Raw genomic sequence first — 24,413 nt, 5'->3', positions numbered from 1 at the left:
CTCTACTTGGTTCTTTTTTGTGCCAAATCACTTCTGCATTACTTTAAGAAAGACAGAAGAGACCCAGTGTATAATATTTTAAATCTACAACTGAACAAAAGAGAGAAAATACATTTCCATTGGGTCTTTAGAGAGATACATTATATGACTGTCATTTACACTGCTTGTCTCTTAGTGCAGGGTACACCCTGTTGAAAAAAACGTATAATTCAGAGTCAGTGGATTTATTCATCACCTCTTTTCCCTTTTTTATTTTTCCTCCAATTCCAACCCTCCCAGGAAGTAACAAAGGCCAGTAGGTGTGACAGAGATGTCTCATAAGGACCTGCGCTTATTTGCTGATGCTGAGACACACAATTCAATTTTAGCCCACCTACATTAAAACCATGGAGCTGAGAAAAAAAAGAAGGGGCAGTTGGGGCGGAGGGAGAGAAATGAGCTCTGTCATAACCATCAATAGATGCTGGGATTTATTAACCTTCTGTCAATCATGCAGGCTGACTGAGGCAGACAACTGTCTGAATGCACAAACTGACAGGCATTAATGGGGAAATAAGAGTCCAAATCAAGACTGCTTGTTTACTGAATTTGAAACATGACGTGTTTTAACTAGGAGGTAATTAATAACGTGAGTATAGTAATTGTTACACAGCCAAAAGCAAAGTGTAACTAATAGAATCTATTTATATTTATATTTTTTTCATATTATATTATACATTTTTATTTTTCTGTTTTAGCACTGCATATTAGATGTATATAAAGAAATACAGTGCCTTAAGCAGTGCAGTAGTTTTTACAATATTTTCAAATTTCCTAATCTCTTTGATAATGTTACCTTGTTTTGCCTCCAGCTCCTCCAAACTAAGGGAGGGTCTCTTTTCTTCTGGTGCACTGACTGGAGGAGGCTCCTTGTCAACCATCTCAGCTCCACCCATCACAGCTTCCAGCCCCTCCTCCTCCAGCAACTTCAATCAAATTATGCGTAATAATGTGTTAATTTCAAGGTACTAAAAATATATTTTCAAGGAGCAGTTTATATCCATACCAAATCATCTCTTGATTTATGTGCACTGAATATATAAAGTTGAATTAGACCTTGTCCTCGTCTGAGTCATCGTCCAGTCGAACTCTGTTCTTCTCCAGAGGCAATAAGTCATTTTCCTTTGCCTTGATGGCAAAACATATGGGAGCAAACAAAGCTGTAATGGCACAGAAAAACAGAAGGTTAGATTGTGATGCATGAGGACCAAAAAGGACTCAGAAGAGTGCAAGTTCATAGAAGGTAGACATTGCATCCTGGTCTTCTTTTGATAGAAGAAATTCAGATTAAAATTAAATATGTATGACAAACACAGGAAAAAGATCTGGACAAGGAAGAAAGGTAAGACTGGATTAGGAGAGAAATGGACAATGAGATAACAAAATGATGGAGAAATAGGAAGGAGAATAATGAAAAAAGGGAATTGAAGAAACTGTAAGAGTGAAAAGGGGTTTGTGAAACGTGAAATAGTCATACGCACACAGACAAGCGAACAAACAGGCTTGACAAGATACAGAATACAATGTAGACAGAGAAAGAGTTGGACAAACAGAAAAATAGAGAGTTGCCCAAGAAGCAGCTCGATATGAATCAGCAATGGTGTGCCACATTGATTTCTATTTCGTAATCAAATGTGTCAGCTCTAGTAGAGATGAAAGAGACAGTGCGCTTGATTCCCTAAAGAAATAACCTTAATGAAGGACCTTAATTCTTATTGTGGAAGACTAGATAGTTTATTTGTGCAGTACTCCAAATAGTTATTAGCTTTCCAAATAGTCTGTTTGAATTCATGCCTTCATTTGCATATATGTGCATGTTTATGGCTCCTGCCAGCATTGTGGTAAGCAGACTCTTTCATCTCTGCATGGACATTTACAGCCTGATACCACCAAATGAAACTGCTAGCATAAATACCAAGACTCACAAGCAGCTATGCACAAACACCAACATATGACACATATTCACACTCGTATACACACTAGAGTAAATACGTGCACACAAACTATACACTGTACACATATTCACCCAAGGGCTTTGCATCTCATTTAATGAGTGAATGAAATAAAGAAGAGGAAGTGAAAGCAGCAATATGTTCTATGTATTTCTGCTCATGTTAGTGTCCCACCTTTAGTCAGCTTGGGCTCCTTGACTGATTTGTCTGACTCATCGCCATCATCTCCCGTCCCACTCTGGATGAAAGCAAAGAGAGACAGAAAAAGAGAAGATATACACTGTAAACTAATTTCACTCAATTTCCTATTTAAATTCTTAACTAGTAAATGAGTAACATTTTTTGTTGAGGCCACGCAATTTTCTTTCATGTATCTACAATGCAGACAAACCTTTACGACTTTGACAAAAGACAGACGGTGTTGAAAATTCTACAGAAACCTACTTGGCTTCATTTTTTTCACTTTGTACTTTTATGATGGGAAGGAAGCAGAGCAGCAATATGTTGGTGTTAGGAACATTTTAAAAGAAGCATCCAGAAATGCTGGTTGTTTATCTGCCTGTCAGTTAGTAAAAGAAATATATATATATATTGGATGGATCTGAAATGTTTGGATGAGTCACTCCTTTACTCCTTTGCATTGCTTTCCAATGAAACTATAACTGTTGCATTTAATTATTGTAATTACTCATCTGCAGGGTGCTATCCATGGTTAAGGTTTACACTTCTGAAGACATCTTCCTGCTGTGCAACAGTAAATGTTGCAGTTGAGGAACTAAAATCTACCGTGGAGAACAGAACATTCTGGCAACAGCCTCATGGATATTCTTCAGTGCTTTCACATTTCTGTGGTGGCAGCATGTGGAGGTGCTGAGCAGAACAGAAAAGGTCAGGAAATGATTAACAAAAGCACAGGACTCTTTTGAGTTGAGCCAATCTTAACAGATGAAAAAAGAGACTCTGCACTTGGCTACTGTCACTGCACAGTAAAGGAAGGTTAAAAAAAAGAAGCAAACAGTGGAATTTATTAGCTTGTGTACAGCAGCAGTCTCTCAAGGCGAGCCTATATTTTTGCCTCTGTTACTGTGCCTTTCAGGTTGCCTGTGCAACACATGACTGACAGGTCTCTCCTTCACTCCAACATAAACATGTGTTTTTCCACCTGACTGGAAAAACACACTGCTCACTGGATTGTCATTGGTCCTTGTATCAATGGTTTATTTTTTCCCTCATATTGGATTCGAGTTATATTTTTGTTTGAAGGATGATGGCATGACATGAAATGATGAGTGGTACAAAGATAGCAATTTAACAGCATATTCTGTAAAAAAACAAAAACCAATAATTAGTTCCTAATTCAAGTTTTCTATTAATTTTCTAAGCCATACTCATCACAATGTGACCTTTTGTTTATTGTAAACGGTGATGAACATTGAATATGAACAGAAAACACAACAGCATCTGGGTGCATATGACATGAGATCTATGTGAACATCACATTCAAAAACAGCCTGCTCATTTATAAAAATGTGAACCGTTCTGTGTATGCATCTAAAATGAATGATGCTCATGTTCATATCTACACCTTGCTTTAATAGTTGATGAAAATCATGTAAATAATCCCATCTAAATTCTATTCAATATTCCTTGTGTGGATTTACTTGTTACTCTTCTTTCTTTCTGCTAACAATTACATGTCTGGAAATACAATTAGTTGCTTATATAGCTTTAATTATCTTAATTGGCTTTCTAATATTGCACTGTATGGTCTGTTACTCCTCACATCAACAAAGCATCTTCACAGAGCACTTATAACTGGCATGTGTGCACATACCAGATAACCAGAATCCCTCTGTAGTAATACCTGTGGACCAAGTGCTCTCAGCTGCTATCCCAAATGTAAACTGCTGATTGAATGAGAGGGAAAGGTGGGGATGAAACCAATGCCACAGGAGGAAAAAAAAAAACCTAACCTCATGAGGTTCATTTTACCATGTTTGAAGAATGCTTCAAAGGCAGCTTCCCACTATTCTGCTGTAATTGAACAGTGCTTTCAACAGTCAAAGCACTTTACAGAGGCCCCAGAGAATATAACTCCTAAAAATCTCATAAATCAAAGCTCACAGGAGAAGAAGCAGGAGGAAGCTTACTCTAAACCATTCTGGGAAGACTTCACCAGGAATATGCAGAAATTTGATCAAACTCACACACACAACTTTAGCTCAGCGTTTAGAATCCTTAGAAGTATTAATTTCCATGTGTTACCTTCACATAGCACAGAACAGTTCAGAAGGTAATAATCCTCCACTCTGAATGGGAACGTGCAGCATTTCATAGCAAGGCTGAAAACTGTGCAGGTTACAGACCTTGGCTACTCAAGGCAAATGGTCAGAATTCAGAGGAATTTAAAATCAAAAATGCTTGTTGCGAATGATAAATGTTTCACCCAATTGCAGCTCTAGATTTTGGATACTTTCACAGCATCTGACCTCTCCCCTACCCAATTTTATTGTTGAGAAGAGGATTTCTGCTTTGTTTAATTATTTGTTCAAAAATTACTTTGTGCCCAAACCATGTCAAATTGTCAGGTCAATTCAAAAATAGACTCAACAGGAAACAGCGCCTGTTTAATTTTGTTTATAAGAATTGAAAAATGACTTCATTGCAAAGGAAAACTGTCAGATTATAGTAATATGTCCTGCGAAATATAGAACATTGTACTCAAGGATAATATAACAGCAGAGGAGATGAAAGCTTCAGTGCTATACAGTGCATCCTACATAAGCTTGGAGTGCTGTGCCCAAATTCAGTTGTCTCAGTGAAACATATGGACAATGTCTTTTGTAAACATGTCAACTCCTCTTCCTGTTAAAATACTCTCTTAAATCTGACTTTGTGTAGTTTAATTATTTATTTTTCATTGGCTAAAATACAATCCTTTTTTGAGACTTCCATTCACGTCTTATACTGAATGGATTGCACTGTCAAAGCAATATAAGGAATGCTGAATGCTAACAAAGTCATTGGTGTTTTCTGTTACTTTGTTCTTTTTTTTTTTTTTTTAAAAAACAAGGGACCCTATCATATACGCAGCCCAAAGCAGCGCAACGCAAGTGTTATTGCTAGTTTCAGACTAACGCAATTGTCATTTTCTCATCCAGCGCCCATGTTGTTTAAATAGCAAATACCATTGCGCCCATGGGTGTGTTGGTCTTAAAATGAGGTGTGGTTGGGTGTGTTGTTTGCACATTGATATCTTGAGGCAGCGGAAAGTGATTGACCAACAAAAACCTGGTCTGACATCAGTAGCTCAGTTTTTTACTGTTATTTTAAGGGCGCATTATCAACAGAGTAATATACGCCTACATAGCTGGGTGCACAACGTGCATACACTCTGCCTGTTACGCACAACCACTTCTCATCATATAACGTAAAAGATGTCTAACGTTGTGATTTGTTCTGTTACTTCATTGTAGATCTGTGCGCAGCTCACTGATTCACTCAGCCCTTCCTTTCTCCTTGGGGTGCACAGAGCTGCTGCGTGCTGGGACTGGGCTCACTGGTCAGTCACAATATGTAATCAACTCACCACAAGTATTCTGTGTGAAACAATGCGCCATTATGATAGTAATCCGCCAATGTGCGAGCTTGCCTGGCTTTAATAGGGAATGGGGGATGGCACTCTGATTGGTTTATTGTATGTTATGGCAAAAACACTCCCATGATTAATTAGAGCGCTTAGTACAACCCTTTTTAGCCATGCTCCTGGCACAGTGACAAAAGTGATATGGACACGCCCTAAATGTATTTGTGTCACAATCTTTAGATCGTGTGCTTTGGACCATTAAAATAGAGCCCAAGGTGTTCCCTGAAGTGGGGCCAGACTTAGAATATTCTATTAGATACAAGGGCAGGTAGAAAACAATTCTATGTATTACAAGTTTGTTTTTAATACTTAAAACGAATTTGGGTGTCACATTCAACCCAGCATGTGAACATAAATCGATGACTTTCTTTACATCTTATTAGCAAAGCTCTCCAAACAAGAAAGAGACAAATCTTGTGATGATTTGGACCATATAGAAAATGCTTCTTTTTAGATAACAATTTCATTTATCCACTCCCAAAATGCAGCACTCTGAAGCCTTTAGAGATTTTAGTGATACTTACACAGAGAAACAGCAGCCGCACACCCTACAGCTGTCAGCTTTGACTGATTTTAGCCCCCTTTCTCACTTTTTTCATTAACTATGAAACTATAAATAATAGCACTGTGAGAGCAGCGATATCTGCATCCCATTACCCACAGCACAAATCACAAACACAAGGCAGGTTTTTTGATAGAAAAGCCGAGCAGCTGCTTGTTGGAGCAGCCTGAGCTGTGTCATAATGGGCCACACTCCTCTGCACTCTGACAAGCTAATGGATTTGATTCGTCAGAAGACAAATTGCCCCTTGCAAAACTTTCTCACTTACTTCTCGCTTTTTCCTTTCTCACTCTGACACAAAGCAGAGTCAACAACCCATGAATATGTGTAAGCATATATAAATACATTATGTACATATGTATAAGGCTTATTTCCATCTATATATTTATTCACCTAGGAATCTGACTGTTCAGATCACATATAATTCCCTTGTCTGAGAGGGATGATGGCTTGACGTGTGAGCTCCTGTGAACTTATAAACACTATGAATGTAACAGATGAACAAACACCAAAGCTTAGCCTGAAAACCTGAAAAACCCTCAAGCTGATATGCACAGCCCTGACACATTCTTGTTGAAACATGTGAATTTTGTCTATTACCATGCATTATCAACAGCTGTATAACCCAACCACAAACCAGTTTCAACAGCCTTGAAAGTTATTATAATAACTCCAAGAAAACTGACTGCCATTAAAAAACCTTGCTACAATGCAGGTAGCTTGTGAATGGGCTAATATGCATAGTCTATTAATCTTCAGTGGTGTCGTGAGATTATATTCTGAGGGGACCTTGGCGGGAATACAGGTTGTGCTTTGAAGGAGTTGAGCTCATAATTGCTTTCAATTTTCTGCAGTACATAAGATTTATCACTAGTGCAGAGAAAATGTACAATGTATCTAATGTTTCTCTTGTCCTTCGCTAGAGTCAATTTCAAGGAATAAGTTCATATTTTTTTCTCAAAGTCTTTCTCAAAATAATACTCACATGCACGTGTGTACATTCAAATAGGATTTGGTTCGCTATTTTAATGCAATGTAAGTAATACAAGAAACATTAAAACAGATTTAACTGACTAATCAGACATACTGTCAGATATACTGTTTAATGACACTGTCATATCACATATTGGTTCAAAGGGTACAGGGGGAGCCTGACTCAGAATAGTGACACAGGGGCCCATTCCTGTAGCCAGCTAAATTGAACACATTGAGTATCATCTGGCGGTTACCTAACAGATGCAAATTTACACTCTAAGTGCCCATTTCCAAGGGATATGTAGTTGAAGAAGTTGGCTGCAACACCCTCAAATCACCGTAAGCTTAGTCTGTGTGAGGCTCTGTTATAAACATTACAAGTATATTATTTAACAAGTGTTTCTCCAGGGTATGTACTAAAATATAATACATGACCAATAAAAAAACTGAGTTTGACCCCACCCCTGCCAGTACCTAAAGGAGAAACACAAAAGTGACAATTTACCGAGCATGATGACTGAGGGGAAAATGCCTCACCCCAATATTAGAAAGAATATTCTGTGACATTCTGGTGCACTTTAAGGCCATGGGGAATGTATCCCTGGAAACAAGCATCCATCGCCAAACAACCGGGGAATTTGTTGAACAGTTACTTGTTAACCAATACACCATACTAAATCTAAAGCATGTGCCACTAGGGAGCAAGACCAGCCAGAAGAGAAAGTGAGAGAACTACATGTCTGTTGGCACTGCTGCTAATTGGGTAGGATGCCTCATTAAGGTCCTTATACACAGCGACTGGATTTCAGTTCTGGCTGTGGGTGCACAGACAACGAAGAAGAGTAGGTACGAGAAGCCTCGCAGCACTGGCGAAGCTGGATGAGTCTGCTAATCAATTTGTTAAAGAATTTGGTTTTAATAGTGGTGCAGCAATTTGCCTTGTTTCAAGATATTGAAACTTGATATAAAATTACTAAAACAAGGGATACTGTAATTCTGTAATTCTTGAAGGTGGAGAACTAGACTGGTTGACAAGTTAAACAGAGGATTTTTTTGGAGTGTATTGCTCTGGTGCCTGGTAAAGTGGCTGGATCTAGTACTCTGCTATTTAATCTCTTCCCTGTTCTCTGTCTCACTCTCATTCTTCATTTCAATATTTTGGATCAGGATACCTCTAATTTTAGCATGGCAGGTCCAAGCAAATCAGCAACAAGAAGCAGCTAATTTCAAGGTTGGCTGTAAGTGCAGTGACTGCTTAGACAACCTTTTTCCATGCTTAAATTTCGGCTGCAAATGCTGTTAAACAGAATTACATAAAGGAGAGAAGAACAGTGATTTTAATGACAGGAGGTGAATGGAAGAACAGTGTTTTTCCTACATGTACGTGTGAAGTATTAACCTTGCATTTACTGAGCTTTTATCTGCTCATACTGAGCTTCTAGTGAGCAACCGAAATGAAATGAAATTAATAGACCATAATAACAACAATTTTTTTTGTTAGATACGAGATATGAAGGAAGTATTTCTCTAGGTGGTGTAATTTTTAGATTGCATACGTTCTCCAACAACTGTGCCATCCCACTGTGTAAACAGAGGTCCATTTGCTGTCATTTAATTTCATCAGATTTGCATGCGATTTAAAGTCTGAGGGTTGTAATGGCAGAGTTGAACATGTTTTTGCTTGACTGATATGGGCCCAATAACCTATTAATTAACCTTGCACTGAACTGTTCTGAACCGTCTCTACTCATTGTCTAGCACTCACTGTATTTATTCCCGCTACCTCATCATTGTAATTCGCTACCTCATCATTGTAATTCATTGTAATTCACAGTGTAATTTATTGTACCCTACATATGCACATCTCCACTTTACTTATGCACACCCTCACTTTACATACCTGTACAGCACACACTTGCACTTTAACTGCTCTTTTGCACTTCTGGTTAGATACTAACTGCATTTCGTTGTCTTAGTACGTGTACTCTGTGCAATGACAATAAAGTTGAATCTAATCTAATCTAATCTAATCTAACACTGGCCTTTCTTTCTGAAAATTGTCTTGAACTGTTCTGTAAAAATCCTCTTCAACAGCATCCATGATGGCACCGCTGTTACTCATGTGCCACTTGGCACAACTTTATTAAGGTATTTAATTTATTTAAGTGGGAGTTTTTATCATTTCTGATTCTGTAGCAAATAAAACAGTTGTAACAATAACCATTAGAATTCATTATTTAAGAACCACAAGTACCCATATCAAATTTCATGGAAGTGTGGCAGTACTGTAGTCGTAGTATTGTCAACTGTATCAAACACATCCCTCTGTCCAATATACAAGCTTTGATCTGGTGTCAAGGTGTCAAGACCAGGACAGGAATGTTAAGTTGCTAAGAAAGATGGAGAAGCTCCATCTCTCAGATTCTTATGCACAGAAACACATTCACACGTATATAAAGCTTATAGTACCTCTGCCAAGCCTTTTCCTTCCTTCTGCATGAAGTAATTCTTCTTAAACTCGTAATAGGTGTTGTACTGATGCCAAGACTGCAGAAAGTCAAACCTACAGTAGACAAAGGGAAGAAAACACACTGTATAAGATGAGAGGTGAAGACTCATAAAAGATGAGCCAGAGGATGATGAAGAGGGTCTGTGGTATCTGAAGGGAAAGTTACTGATAAGAGTTCCTAAAACCAAACCCTGACCCGAGCAACAGATTTATTTCTGGTAAGAACACTTACCGTGGATCATTCTTGGCACGGACACTGGCCTCAAACTTTAAACCGTTCCTAGCAACGTACTCGGCCAGCTTGTCTATGACTGGCTGAATGTCAGGTGGTGGGGGGATGATGGCTGGTGCTGCTGGTGTGGAAACTTGAACTTCGGCTTTTGAACTGTTTTCAGGGGGAAATTAAAGGTGTTAAACTGAGAAAAATGTTTCATATATTTAAAATCGTGCTCTTTCTTCTTACTTGTGTCTAATGACTCTGTGTAATAATTTCAGTTAAAATGATTATTGCTCAATTGCTATACCTTGAAAACACCCAGACATCCAAGGCAGAGCAAACTCCACTAATTACGGTTTTTAGGTAAATGCTTTGACTAAGCCAACAAAGAATCCATTTCATTGATGCTTGATTAAGTTTCTTGGATATAATTATGAACATATTTAAATCAGATTACTTCATTTTTGATGAAGCAAAATACCAAAAACACTGAAATTCAATCACATTTTTTAATGCCACTAAGGCAGAGTTTATTCCATTATGTCCTACCTGGTTTCTGGTACACTTGCTGGAGCAGCAGAGCTGGTGACCTGAGAGGGGGCTGTAGCTGGTGGTGCCATGGTGATAGTTTCAGGAGGGGTGGGTGTCCCCAATTGAGGCAAGGCCCCAGAGGAGGTAGGGGGAGCAGCCATTACAGCTGAGGGCATATTGTTGTAGTAGGAGGTTGCCTCTATCCCTGGAGGTGGTGGGGCCAAGCAGAACGTTCCATCAGGAAGCATGTAGTACCCATAGTACACTGCTGCTGTATTTAGTGTAAACAAATGAGGAAAAAATACATCATTAAATGGAGTATCTTTCATAAAAGCTTCAATTCTGCCAGATGAAAGATAAATAGTTATGTTATTATTATGGGATATATGAAGACAAGGATTTGCCTCAATAGTTGGGATGTATGGATGCAACTATTCCGCTTTGTTCATGGATGAATGGATGAACGGCTCTGCACTTGAATGTGGACACAAACTGAATAATCAACTGAATAATCCCATGAATTATAACAGCTGTTACTCTGTGTTGACCTTAAAGGGAACAGATTGTAGAGTGTTTTTCTTGTGTCCATCCCCAGTACAGTTGAGTACAGAGTATTATGTATTATGAAGGCATAGTGCTATTATAACAGTTAAGAGATGATTTACTAATTCTTGTCTTGTCATGTTAATCTGTCTGTTTCACCCTTGGCGAAGAACATTAACAGGTTCAGGGAGATGTCATCTGCCACTGGAAATGGAAACTGTCGACTCAGGCTTGTTTAGTAAGCCAATAAATACACAAATGCCACATTTGTGCTCAGTCACTGTGTTGAAATTACATTTACAAGGTAGGAAAGATGGAAAAACTGGTTCATATGGGTTTTTATGATCACTGGCATACAAAAAAATTATACACATAAGACATCAAAAATGTGAATCAAACTGAGCCACTTAGAAACGCTACTACATGAACTTGCTTTATGATTTCCTGCTCTTATGAACACTTTAAATTGTGTCAACACTAAAAGTGGAGGCAAAGTATAGCAGCTGCATTCAAAGTGGCCAGCGCACGGCAGTGCATCAGAGTAGTTGTGGTCAGACCTCAAGAGTAAAGTGGTCTAGAAGTGTTCATTATAACGCTATGATGGGTTTTCTGTTTCTAAGGCTTATTTTGTGTTGTGGCTGTTTTATGTACTGTGCTATCTTGTTTGCTGTCAAGCTATATTTTTATGTTATGTTTAAAATGTCTACCGCAGTAATCAATTTAAATTAGCCGAAGGACGCAAACATAAATCAGCATGTGACCTGTATACAAAAAAAGGTCATCTCCCTTATCAGTGTGTTTGTATTACAAAAACCCTTTATTGAGAAGAGAGGTAGGAAGAGGAGGGGGGCAGTATAGGGACAGGGACAAAATAAATGGTCAGTGTCAAAGTGGAGACAGTGTGATATTAACACATTAGTCACTGAGCTGGTTGACTTTAATGACATCCAATTTTCTCTAGTCAGGAAAATGGGAAACCAAATCAGAACCTCTCATTTACAAACTTGACATGTGACACCGATGGAATAGACACTTAAGGAAATTAAAAATTCAATGCACAGATAGATGATATTTCAAAGATTGACTTTAATGGTGAAGTTAGGTAGAGTTTTTGGAGCTGGTTTTAATGTTAGTTCTTTAGCATACTCACACAGTATCCATTAGGTTCAGACGGAGTGATTTCATACGCCAAGACGCAATCTAGTACTAAAGGGGTAATGGAGCTACGTATTACCCAAGGCCTGTATTAACATCATCAGTGGCAGAATGAAAAAAAAACAAGAGAAGGCTTCCTCATTGGACCAAGCCAAGCATAGCCACACGGATGGACAAATTAACAGCCCTCGTTTAGAGCAACAGTGCTTATCAACAGCATTAAGCAAGTAGATCATACACAACCAATATACTAACACTAACAGCCCTATGTCTGCCACAAAGATCAGGTCAAAGGACACCCTCCAGAACTGTCTCAGAGATGAATAAATTGCAGTAATGGACAAGTGAACACACACGGGTCAACAGCGGCCAATGACCATGGGTTTATTTTAGCAACTGTTTCAGGGGAAGATGAACACATGCATGGTACAATTACTTAAGTGGCTATGCAATGAATAACGCAGAGTGGGGGTGGATATGACTCATCAAGAATGAATACGTTTATGGCCTTGTGTACAGTATGCACACGAGGCAGGCATTGTTTTTTTTCATGTAATGGAAGTCCTATTGTTTTGTCTCATTCATTCTGAAGATGACATTTTCATTCAAAAAATGTCATCTTGGAGTTAGTTTCATTTGAGTATTATATACTTCCCCTATGGGAAAGATCAAGGTGCTACATTACCCTGAATGCTATTTGTCATATTCATCTTTTTTTTTTTTTTTTTTTTTTTTTTTTTACGGCATTTCCACTTTATTGAATAGAGACAGTGAAAACTGACAGGAAGGGCAGAAGAGATAGAGGTGAGGACTCAACCTTGTTAGTGGTACGTGTTCTACCTGGTGAGCTACCAGGGCACCTACATATTCATGGCATTTGCATCTGAAGTAGGCCATAATCACACAATTGTGACTAAGAGGTTCACAATAGCAGCACACAACTATCTGCAGACAAGTGCTTATTTGGGGGAACTATTAAGGTCAGGCACATTTTCTATCAGTCTATCTGAGGGAAAATTTCTACATGAAAAGAGTCTAAATGACTTTCGGACGAGTAGTCTTTAATTCTCTGAGAAAAAAAATAAAAAAACGATGTACTCACGGTCAGCAGTGTACTGCGCTGGTGTGCTTGATGCAGCTGGATCTGTCACTTGCTCTGGTTTGGTTGCCATTGCTGCAGTGCCATTTCTTTCTTGCCGGGCTTTTCGTACAAGTGCGGCCAGAGGATGGTCTGGGTCCATTACTTTGAGAGGCTGCAAAACAACAAGTGCTGTTTGGTGAAAACAGTATTTCACACCATTATGTTATGGTTTGTTCAAGTAAAGGTAATTGAAACTCACTACAGGTGCAATGCAGAAGGCAGAACTGTTTTACAGTAATATTATAACACATACACCACACATTCAAACTCTCTGAAGTCAGAAACCATGAAATTATTAGCAAGTATTTGAATGCAGTGCAATATTTAAGCATTACTCTGCAAGTAACATTATGCAGTAATCTTCCTCATTTCTATTTGAGAGATCTAGAGAATTAAACAGTTAACCCAGTAAAATATTAAATATGAGCCTTTCATAGAAAATTAGAGAGGATGATTTGAAAAGGAACTCCCTCTTGATGGGAAGCAACTGTTAGACAGCATTCTACTAAAAGGAGCTCATTATGTTTCTTTAAAAAGACATGATTCCATTCTTGCTGCTCAGTCAAAGACTAATGGCTGTCCTGTCAAGGCACATGAAAGAACTCGCAAAAAAGTTTTACAGAACTATAAAATCATCAGAACAGGAAATATAGTTATTACAGCAGATAACAGACATGGGCAGTACAAAACAGGATGTACATGTAATTCACATGACAGGCAGTGGTCGCCTACTGATTAGAGCAGCAGCATTCTTATACAACACTATAATGACAAGGATGTGCTGAAGTCAATTTCACTTTGACTCCTTCAGATAAGCAGCCTATTGTCACTGTCCAATGGAAACAATGTATTTCAAAATTTGGTGATTTTTTCAGATAAACTGGGGGATTAGATAAAGTTCCTATGCTAAGAACTGGGCTGTTTTTCTTAACTCATTAAAATGAGACATTTTCAGGATGTGTGGTTCTCACAGGAGAGTGATGCAATGTAAAGTAGCAACTGGATCAAACAGGTGAAGATCCTCACTCTGTGGCCTATTTACATTACCTTCACCAGCTCCTCCAGGCGAGAGCTCTTTTTCGGGGCAAACAGGCTGGGATGAAGGTAGCTGCCATCCCCATCCTCATCTGAATCATCAGAGTGAGAGTCTATAGCGAGATAGCAAAAAAAAACATACATAAAAAAACAAAACAAAGAAAACGTAATGAATATATGTATGAAAAAAAATGTTTAACACTATAATTGATGGAAATTGTTACCAATTATTACTCCTTCCTTCTGTTCAATTGTTCATGTACTACAGATCTGATATTTATGCTTTAGCTACAGTACATGCCTCTTGATTCGGTAAATGCCTGTGTGTCTGTGTGTGTGGTTTCAGTGGCTGCTTTCTGTAACTCACCCTGTGACTGCTCTTGCTTGTTGGAGGGGACAAGGTTGTATCGACCCTCCTTCATGGCCCGCAAGATGTGTTTGTAATAAGGGTTCAAGTAGTGGTCAAAACGAAGAAAGTCAAACTGGGAGTTACCAGCCTGCTTGGCTTTCAGCACTATCTCAAACTGAGCCCCCTGCTGACACACAAAGTTGGCTGTCCTCTCGATGATGTTATGGGTCTTAATTGTTGCCGGCTACAAAGAAGAAAAGTCAAGAAATGAACACATATGTTTTACACTGAACATATTTAATGCAAGAACTGATTCCAGTGCCATAGATGAAAGTGTGTGAACCTGACTGCAGAACATAACATTAAGATGTAATGTACAGTTTATGAATGACTTCTTCATACCAAGGACACAAGCAAATTTTGTCTCTGAAGTATTTTCATGCAAAGCACTGTTATGTTCATTGTGATGACAATAATTCTCAAAATACACATGGGGAGGGAAATCAATGGAACAAGAAATGGTCCATTATTCATTCATTATTGTTCCTCTTGTGTGCTCTCAGTGATTAATCATTGTCATTACCTAGAGAGTACAGGGAAGTGCAGCAATCTCCAAAAGAACGCACATATCTCATCAAAATGAAAGTCATAAACACTACCTTTCAAGACAGTGGCCAAAAAGATGCCAGTGTCAGACCATTATTGTCTTCTAAGCTGCCAAGGACTTTCTGACATACAAGGACCCTTCTCACTCCTATTTAAGAACTTTAAAGAAAAAGAAGCCATTAAAGAAAAAGGGGTCTGTAATTCGTATTTCATGTTGATGTGTTTTTCTCAAGGAAAGTGTCCTCCCCCACACCTATAACATAACAGTCATAAAGCATGCCAGCTTCCTGAAAGTATAACACATGGTTTACGGCCATTGTGACATTCTGGCCCAAGACCTTTTACTCAAGCCATTCCTCTGCTCTTTTCCCAGGCTGCCTGTTATTCTCTGCCATGACTATCAAATACAAAGAAAAATCAAAAAAGATTAAGAATATTCTTCAAAAAATAACACTACACTGAAATTTATTGAGATAAAAGGGTATACCCTCAAAATCTACAGAGCAGAGGCTGAGAAGCATCATACACTACAGCTATTTTATGCTCTGCATGTAGGCACAAGGGTGTTTTGGCTGTTTTATACAGAGCATGGTATATACTGAATATTCACACAGACAATGACAACATTAAAGCTTGTCTTTCTTCTCATGCATAAGAAAGTGGCTGCTGAAGGGGGTCGTAGAGGGTTCTGGTTGCGTACTGGCCTGGTCCTGAGGGAAGACTGTCTGACACAACATTATTGCATAGAACTAAGCAAGAGCAATGCATTTTAAATATTTCAGTCTATTATACTTCGCCTGTTGTTACCAATGGATTTTATGTCAACGTGAAGCGTTACTTTTCACATACAATGGATACATGCGGTTTTGTAGCATAAAAATGAATGCCCTTTTGTGACACACACTACGCTACTTCACACAGCAAATGCTTGAATAGCTACTGATTTTAACTGTATTAACTGTTACCTGTATTACCCTTCTATAAATATGCATGTTGTGTATACATATATGAGCACAGTAGGGTATTAACATTACAGTAAACCGGCAGAATATTTAATACTCACCAGTTCCACATCAGGAGGGATGGCCAGCCCTGGGGGAGCAACGAACGGTTCCTCACTCTCCTCAGGCTCTGCCTCTTCTATGGAGGTGATGAGATATTAAGACAAAAAGATCTCTATTAGTCATTTGTAACAAAAAACTAAATATACCCTACTGGATGTATCCCCAGTTGAGCCATAACACAAGATTAATTTTGAGTTCCTAAAACATTTTAAACAGGGGAAAATCCTTTCTCCCTGCTACACAAATATACCACAGTAAAATGCCCCAGTAAAGTGCACTTAATCATTACTTCAGTTACATAACAGGATTACTATCATAGCAGACTAACTTCTATTGGATAATGCTGTTAATTTTAAAGTGCTATATTATGGAACCCTCAATTATTATCACACATTACAACTAAGCCGCCAAAATGGATGTACTGTCAATAGTTTGACAGTCCAGCATCGATTCCATTAATCCTGTAACCAAATTACAAAGCATGTCTCTTTTCAAAGTTAAGGTATGGCCACACATTGACTCAGAACCACACAGGTTGACAAGAACACGGTCTGCAGTCTACAGCCAGTAGTATCAAACAGGAAATAGTAATTCAGGTATTTCAGGGATGGTGAAGTGAATACATTTAAATAAATTCAGCTAAAAGATATTTAAGTTCCTTATTTTAACAGAACATGAAATTAATGGGTATATTGACTGAGTAATAATTAGTGTCACAATAAGACCCAGAATTGTCATGTTTTGACAGAGAAAACATAATGAATCATCCTGCAATTAACCCCTGGCTTATTTGGCTTTCACTCAAGAGCTTAAAATAGTGAGAATCATTAAATTTATATTGTGATAATGTGTCTCCGTATCTGCCAGCCTTAAAACTCTCTTTTTGAGGCTATAATTTTTATTTTTGTGGGGGAGGTTCTTAACTTGTACTTGAATTTATATTTGTGGTAATGTCAAAGTCTTTAAAGTCGGGAAGGGAAAGACCTGACAACAAACAAAAATCCAAAACTGTAGCAGGGATTCAACTGAAATCGGCTCAAAATGTTTATAGTCAGTGTGATGTGATGCTTCCTGACTTATTCCTCAAAAAACTAATTCTGCTGGCACTGGGAGCTTTGGCAAAATGTATTCATACCCTTGACTCAGCTCTACCATCTCCCCAGAGAGAGGCATCTAGTCTGCTTAACTGTTAGGCCACTGGCTGTGACAAAGTGCTTCCAGCAATGTCTACATCAAATATTTAAAGTTGCAGGAGAGCGTGTGAGCGGGTGTATGTGTGTGTCAAGTCACATATGGAACCAAAGTTGACGCTGGTGTGCACAGGTGATTAGGAGTCTAAATGTCACACCTCCCTCCACTCATGGCTGTTTTTAGGAAAAACTTTTTGTGCTAACATCCGTTGGGTGTAATAGGGAGTTGTTGTTACTGTCATGACAAATTTAAATGGCATGATATTACTGTGTTATATTCAATTAAATATAAAAATCCAAATACGTTCGACATGTTCAATATGTGTTTTGCAGGAAGAAATTCAACTTTAGCAACCCCTGGAGGGTGTTAGTCTGCAGATGGTTGCCTGGATTAGAATAGTTTAAAAAAGAAGAAATGGATTAGACAGAGCTGCTGTGTTCGTCACACCAGACTGCAGCAGCCAAAAATTCAAATACTAAGTCAAGCAGCTAAAAACTTAGACACAGCACAGAGCCCACCACAAGCAACGTCTCATAGACAGAGGGCATATGTCAATAGCCTCTTTTATGCAGCCTGTTCAAGGCGGGAATGTTGTGCCGTTATTCCACTTCACCCTTATGTCATGTTTCAGTTCTGTGTAAACAAGCAAAGCTGGCATAGAGAAGGGTCTTCTTCGCAGCAATGTAGTGGGATCATTAGAGAAGGCGACTGATTCCAGATTTTCATGCAGTATTTAAATGCACTCTATAATGTGATCACTTTGAAAAAGCAGAAGTACAGTAAGATGTGCGGTCGCCTACAGGAAACACGTTAGTGCCACAATGTACAATGAGTATAGGAGAACAGAGAGAGACTTCACTGGATTTATGAAGCACTATTCCACAAGTTCCTGTTCTTTGCAGTGTTAGCACTTAATTTAAAATTGTGCTGTGTGTTTTGCTATCCTGTATGTGTATTTTCAAGTACGTCCAACAGACTGACCAATTCCACAGCTATGTGAGTGTGACTAACTCCACGTGAGTTAGTGAGTGATGTGAATTCTAACCAGATTCCTTGTTAGCATCCTCCTCCTCCGTGGGCTGAGAGGGGTCATAGTAGTCAGCACTGTATTTAAAGGCCACTGCAGTGTAGGAGCCTTCATCAGCCAGAGCCTCACTCAGACGTTTGTACTCCTCCTCTGTGGAAAACAAGAAAACACAAAACAGAGAATAATTTACTTGATCATCATTTTATGAGCATGTGCTATTTGATCATTCTGATATTTAGCATTTCATAACGGCAAAATTCTTGAATGGTTGTGTATTAGAAACTGGCAGTGGCAAATGTTTTATTGGCATCTATATGGTCAGATTTAGAATAATACTCTAATAATAACTAATAAAAACCGATGATAGTTATTACATATTAATAATAATAATAATAATTTTACAAACATTTATGAGTGCAAGTGACTGACAGATTCTATCCTAAATTACTGGTATTGTCTGTCATGTTAGAAGCTTTAAAATTGATAAACAGAAAAAAAAAGAAAGAAAAAAAAGTACTTACAGGGTGCTAGACAAATGTACATAGCTACTTGGCCCCATACACTAGCAATTCTATTGAAATTCATGGCAAACTATATCTTTATTAAAGAAGCAAGGGCAAAATTCCCACTAACACAATCAATATTTCTAATGCTTTCCTGCTGTCCCTTCACTGGACAGATGGGTAATAGCCTGAGTGAATGGGGTCAGGCCTCCAAATTCAAGGGCAAACCAGCCTGGGGGATGAACCTTCTGCAGTGAGTATGTGAGCGTGTGTGTGACACATATCATTACCTGACTCATTCCGTCCTGTCAGTTTAGGCATAAGACACCATATTTCACTTAAAACTGTGGCTTATTAATTCAATTACAGTCATTGAGTCTGTCTTTCAGATGGGTGCTTTGTCATCAAAACAGCCTGTTTCATTACACTGTAAAATGACTGAGATGCAAGAATCCTAGATGAGTCGAAAGTGATTTCCATAGAAATGGCAGCTCTTGAGCTCAGAGTCAAAGCCAGTCCTTTTTTAAAGAGACAGAAAGCTGAACATGCCTTAAAAGGAGATGACACTCTGGAAAATCAGATTGTGTTAAGAAGCCAAGATTAAAGTACATAGCAACAGTAAGAGTTGCCGCTCTTCTATTTATACAGACAGACTTGTCAAATTAGCTCAAGTGTTAAAAGAGGACAGAGGCCTGAGATTAAAAAAGATCTGGACACAAATTCAAACACTGACAGCCTGAGAAGAGAGTGAACATTGTCACTCTCAAACAGCAAGACATCACTGACAAGGACTGAAACGATGACTTGAGAAATTCAAGTAATTAGTGTGATTAGACATCAGTAAAAAAAAAGGCAGTAATAACCCTACAAAGTGTCAAACTTTTGGAAGGATTTCAGTTCGACAACTTTGGCTACCACAAAGTGACAGCTGCCTGGAAGGAAGGACCAGTGTATACCAGTGAAATACAACAGTTAGAACTGCTGCTGATGGGAATTAATATCTGTTAGTTGAACCCAAGTGTCAGGCCAACTTTTACGTGTCATTATACCAGTAAGAAGGCAGTATATGCCAATAAAACAACAATAATAAATTGTACTAATAAATATTATTTAAAAATTTTGTATATACACAACAGCAATTGCTTGTGTTAAAACGTTGATTCCTCTCTCTCTAACTCTTACGAACGTTACACAACCACAGTATGTACGTGAGTAACAAACTCATCCCATGTTGCAATGTGTTTTTATAGTTGGTCATAAATTTGCTGTGCCTCATTACACCATCACGTCATAAGATGATAGGTGAAAGATGACAATAATTTCAATAAGACTACTACATCCTCTGCTGGCTAGGTGCTTGCCTTCACTAAGTGTGACAGACTATGACTCAAGAAATTAAAAGTAAATGTTTAGTTTAATATCCTTCTGTATGACCCACTATGGGTAGATTCACATTTAGATGTGCCATATGTGTGTGTGTTAAATTCGATTTTAAATATTCTGATTGCCCAGTGTCAGAACGGGCACCGTGCCTACCTTGTCTAGCCTCTTCTTCCAGCAGGTCAGTGTGCAGAGCCAGGTACCTCTCTTCATCACACAGTGCCTCAATCCTGGCCTCTTCCTCCGACAGCTGGTACGATGTATTCCATGACCCGCTGTCATACTCTGAAAGGTCATGTAAGTGACCGCGCCCATCGTATCTGTTGAATGATAAAAAGGATTAGACAGAAGGAATTTGACAAAGCTTTTTGTTCACAACATGGACCTACTTACCAAGGAAAGGGGACCTAAAACCCAACATTTAAAACATCAAAAATGCTCTACCTCTAGTCTCTCATGAGGGATTACATACTAGGAGTTGTGAAAATTTCTCGAAATATAGACAACACAATAATCTCCTAATCAAGTCATTGGGCTTAATTGTCAATGGTGCTCTTAAGATACCTAGCAAGCTTTCTGCTGCTATTTCATTCCTGAACAAGTCTTACAAACCAACAACCCTACATCAAAAGAAAAAAAGAAAGAAAAACAAACAAAGCAACTCGCCTCTTACCTTACAGGGTTCAATTCCCCCCTGTAACACTCATCATTACTTCTACATCTGCAAAGATAGTTACATTCACACAAACCCGAGCACATAAATACCTATCCGTAAGAACCCAAATGGACGACATTTTCCAGGGTTCGTCCCTCTACGCCACTTCTCAGTTGCAGTTTCTTCATGAAGACAAAGAAATGGGGTGCTGTGGTTGGCATTCGGGGTTTTGGCAGGACCCCTTAGCCTACCTTGCTGGGGAAAAAACTGGGTTATGTGATAAAGACACACATACAAAAGCTGTACAAATTAAACACAAGTTGGGCCACTGCAGATGAAGGTGATTCAAAAGGACAAATGCACTATTTTAAGGAGTAATTTATTACGTGTTCTATGTGGAGGTGGCATTAAAATGTTACTCCATCACCTGCAGCAATGTTTTGCAGAAAGGTTGAAATCATTTACATTTACTCATTTGGCAAACGCTTTTATCCAAAGCGACTTACAAGTGAGAGACATCATTAAAGCTTCAGTGCAGTAGTAGACCTTGATGTGAGTCCTACAGTACTACATCTATTCAAATCACCTTTAAACATTTTTTGTTATTTAGTCAAACCTGAGTTTTACAATGTCATTGTGATATTTTGAATAACCTTAACTGCAGTAACTTTAGTCTTGGTTAGAATTTGCTCTGGCCTTGTGGATATCAGCACAGCACAATAAAATCCCCAGGTCATTTGCTTTGTGTACACACTGGTATTTTAAGCAAAACTCAATTGGAAAAGGACAGAGAGAATAAATCATCTTCTGTGTCATACTCCCATTTTTACTTCCATATTTGTGAACTACAAAGTGTGCGTGGAGTGAAAGTCTCCAGAGGAAATTCTCCCAACATACCAAGATGCAAAGTCCACCTCAAAGCTAACCTATGTTGACCTAAGGGAAATTTAAATATCAGTTGCCAGTTAAGGAGGTGCCTAGCTTAGACTTATGCAGTTTATTACAGCAGCTCTACAATGAATCATATCTTCATGAATGTTGCAATGTTTAGTTTTTGTTCAAAATTGGTATCAGTGTTGTTGTATTCAACTGCATTAGCTTTAGGATAGTGTGCCTAATGAATTGGCAACTGAGGGCCATATTGATAGTTCAACATCATGGCTAACGTTAGCAGAGATTGGCTAAGATTTGCATCTTTGCATGTTATTCTAAAAACTTCAAATACCATTTGTTGTCATTTCAGGACGTCCAAAGACAAGTTAGCAAGCAAGAAATAAAACATTCGTCGACAGTTGCACGTATTTCCAAGCTTCTGCAAGACAAACTCCCAAGTGGTCCCTTGCATTTTGAAACAAGCTAACGGACAGGATAGATGGTTAGCATAATGTTTCGGTCTAAGTTTGTTCAACCGACCTATCAATCATGATGCTCTTGTCCCCCATCCATGGGATAAGATGTTTTCCATGTTCGTGGTAAAGAGCCCTTTCGTCGTCTCGGAACAGTTTGCAGGCATAGCCGAACACCAAAAGGTCGGCGTATTTATCACTGTCACTCACATCCTTCTTCACAGGTTTGTTGTTGTGGTCTTTCTTTGCAGCTCCGCGTCGATACATCTCCCAGTTAAAATGGCTTGCAAGACAGAGTAGTAATAACAGCACAGTGGTGGTTTAGAGTACCAAACTGCTTGCCGGTGGCCCAAATGTTACGATAATCCGCTATGTTATCCTCAAAAACAAGATTCTACGTGCCAACAGCCGCCATGTTGGAAACTAAGTACATGCAGCTGCGTTTCCGGCCCGCAGTTACGACACTTTCTTTAAAACTATGGCACTATGTTAAATGTTTATTTTCACAAAGTTATATCATATTTTTTCAATTTTAAGAATTTATTCCGAAATATGAGCTGTGTTAGATGTTGCATTAGTGTCGTATTCCAGCCAGTGGTTTCATCGCTGTCGAATGTGCTGCTGGTGAATGGAGCTTAATTTTACATTGTGCCGCTACACAGCGAAACTGAACAGACGATAGATAGATAGATAGATAGATAGATAGATAGATAGATAGATAGATAGATAGATAGATAGATAGATACTAGAATGTGCAACATTCGTGTGTGTTTGAATAAGTACAGTATTTTTGGAAGAATAGTCAGTTTTTGTGTGATACAGGAGTATTATGGGCATTATGGGAACTTGCGCCATTGAGCAGTTTTAAATGGAGTGACTGGACAGCCATGTTTTAAAGGAGCTATTTGTAAGTTTTGCTATTGCTATAGCCAGCGTTGAACAGCTGTTCACATACCAGTCTAGAAGAAATGTTGTGAGTTCAGCATCAAACTTCATTCCTTTACTCTACAAGAGCTGTCTCCAGTGGAGGAAACCAATGCCAATGTTAACTCTTGTCTTTATCACTTATTTTCTTCTACTGAAGTTAGCATGCTAACCAGCAAGCCCCGGTCCATCTCGGCCCATTTCGTCACTTTCCGATAGCGACTCACTGCAGCCTCCAATCTGCCCTGAAGAAGTGGTGCTGCTCAGAGGGCAATTACCACCACCCACTCCCAGCAAGAAACCACATTCAGTGGCAGAGGAAACTTACAGCCCCTTTAAAACATGGCTACTACTAAACAACTATAAAGAGAGAATTTGTCTTTTCTTATGTCTAGAAATTGTTGATGCCTCTGCTTTTGAGGCCAAATCCATGAATCAGGTCATGTCATGGTCTGTTACAAGGTACAGATGATACGGAAGTATGCCTGGAAAGGGTTTTTAGACACTCAGGGTTAATTGGGTAGATTGTTTCAGAATTTGGGTGAAGAAAAGATGCGGGGCTTGGACTGGCACTTTATCTGACTAGAGCAGCAAGATTAGGAAATACATTCTAAAATGTTTTAGAAGAGAGGAGCCAAAAATCTACTAAGAAATAGTGGCCTAGGAGTTAATTTTATCATTTTTAAGATTATGATTGGTTTCTTTGATAGAGATGGATGTAGAAAAGTTTTAGATTTGTTGAAATTGTGATGAAGTTGTGTCCCTGATTTGGAGTAAATTATTGAGTTTCCTGTCCAGTTATATTTTTAGACAGGTAAGATCAATAGTGGAAAACATTTTTAAGCCTTCCCAGTTCTGCTTCTTTTCAAGAATGCGTCTGTATTAGTAATCTCTTTCACAAATCTGGCAGGACAGATGGTGGAATGGAAGCAGCTACTGTCCATTGTTTTCTCTGATGAATGCACTGTAGCCAAAAATACTTGGGAATAGCAAACTGCGAAGACTTGTTTCTCATATGATTTTGATTGAATTACTGTTTTCTCTTGCCATTGAGAACGTAGAT

At 38.6% G+C, this 24,413-nt stretch overlaps 1 protein-coding gene across 2 annotated transcripts in view; it reads right to left on the bottom strand.

The window, feature by feature from the left end:
- The window catches only part of sfswap (splicing factor SWAP), a 46,527-nt gene extending 23,696 nt beyond the window's left edge, over positions 1-22,831 (bottom strand). The window contains exons 1-13 of one of the 2 annotated variants that reach the window (XM_022760819.1): positions 22,494-22,831; positions 20,582-20,745; positions 18,561-18,692; positions 16,324-16,400; positions 14,673-14,898; positions 14,318-14,418; positions 13,232-13,382; positions 10,450-10,702; positions 9,916-10,068; positions 9,644-9,737; positions 2,166-2,229; positions 1,096-1,199; positions 836-965 (exon numbers count right to left, since the gene is read on the bottom strand). In XM_022760819.1, coding sequence (XP_022616540.1) covers positions 836-965; positions 1,096-1,199; positions 2,166-2,229; positions 9,644-9,737; positions 9,916-10,068; positions 10,450-10,702; positions 13,232-13,382; positions 14,318-14,418; positions 14,673-14,898; positions 16,324-16,400; positions 18,561-18,692; positions 20,582-20,745; positions 22,494-22,693 — 1,849 coding nt within the window. In that variant the 5' untranslated portion in view covers positions 22,694-22,831. The remainder of the gene's footprint in view (positions 1-835; positions 966-1,095; positions 1,200-2,165; positions 2,230-9,643; positions 9,738-9,915; positions 10,069-10,449; positions 10,703-13,231; positions 13,383-14,317; positions 14,419-14,672; positions 14,899-16,323; positions 16,401-18,560; positions 18,693-20,581; positions 20,746-22,493) is intronic. The other variant, XM_022760820.1, reaches the window with a different exon arrangement.
- Between the last annotated feature and the right edge of the window lie 1,582 nt (positions 22,832-24,413).

This window comes from Seriola dumerili, unplaced genomic scaffold (assembly GCF_002260705.1).
Source record: "Seriola dumerili isolate Sdu_G_001 unplaced genomic scaffold, Sdu_1.0 BDQW01000365.1, whole genome shotgun sequence".
Lineage (NCBI taxonomy): Eukaryota > Metazoa > Chordata > Actinopteri > Carangiformes > Carangidae > Seriola > Seriola dumerili.
Note: the sequence above shows the minus strand (reverse complement) of the source record. Positions and strands in the feature narration are given on the sequence as shown.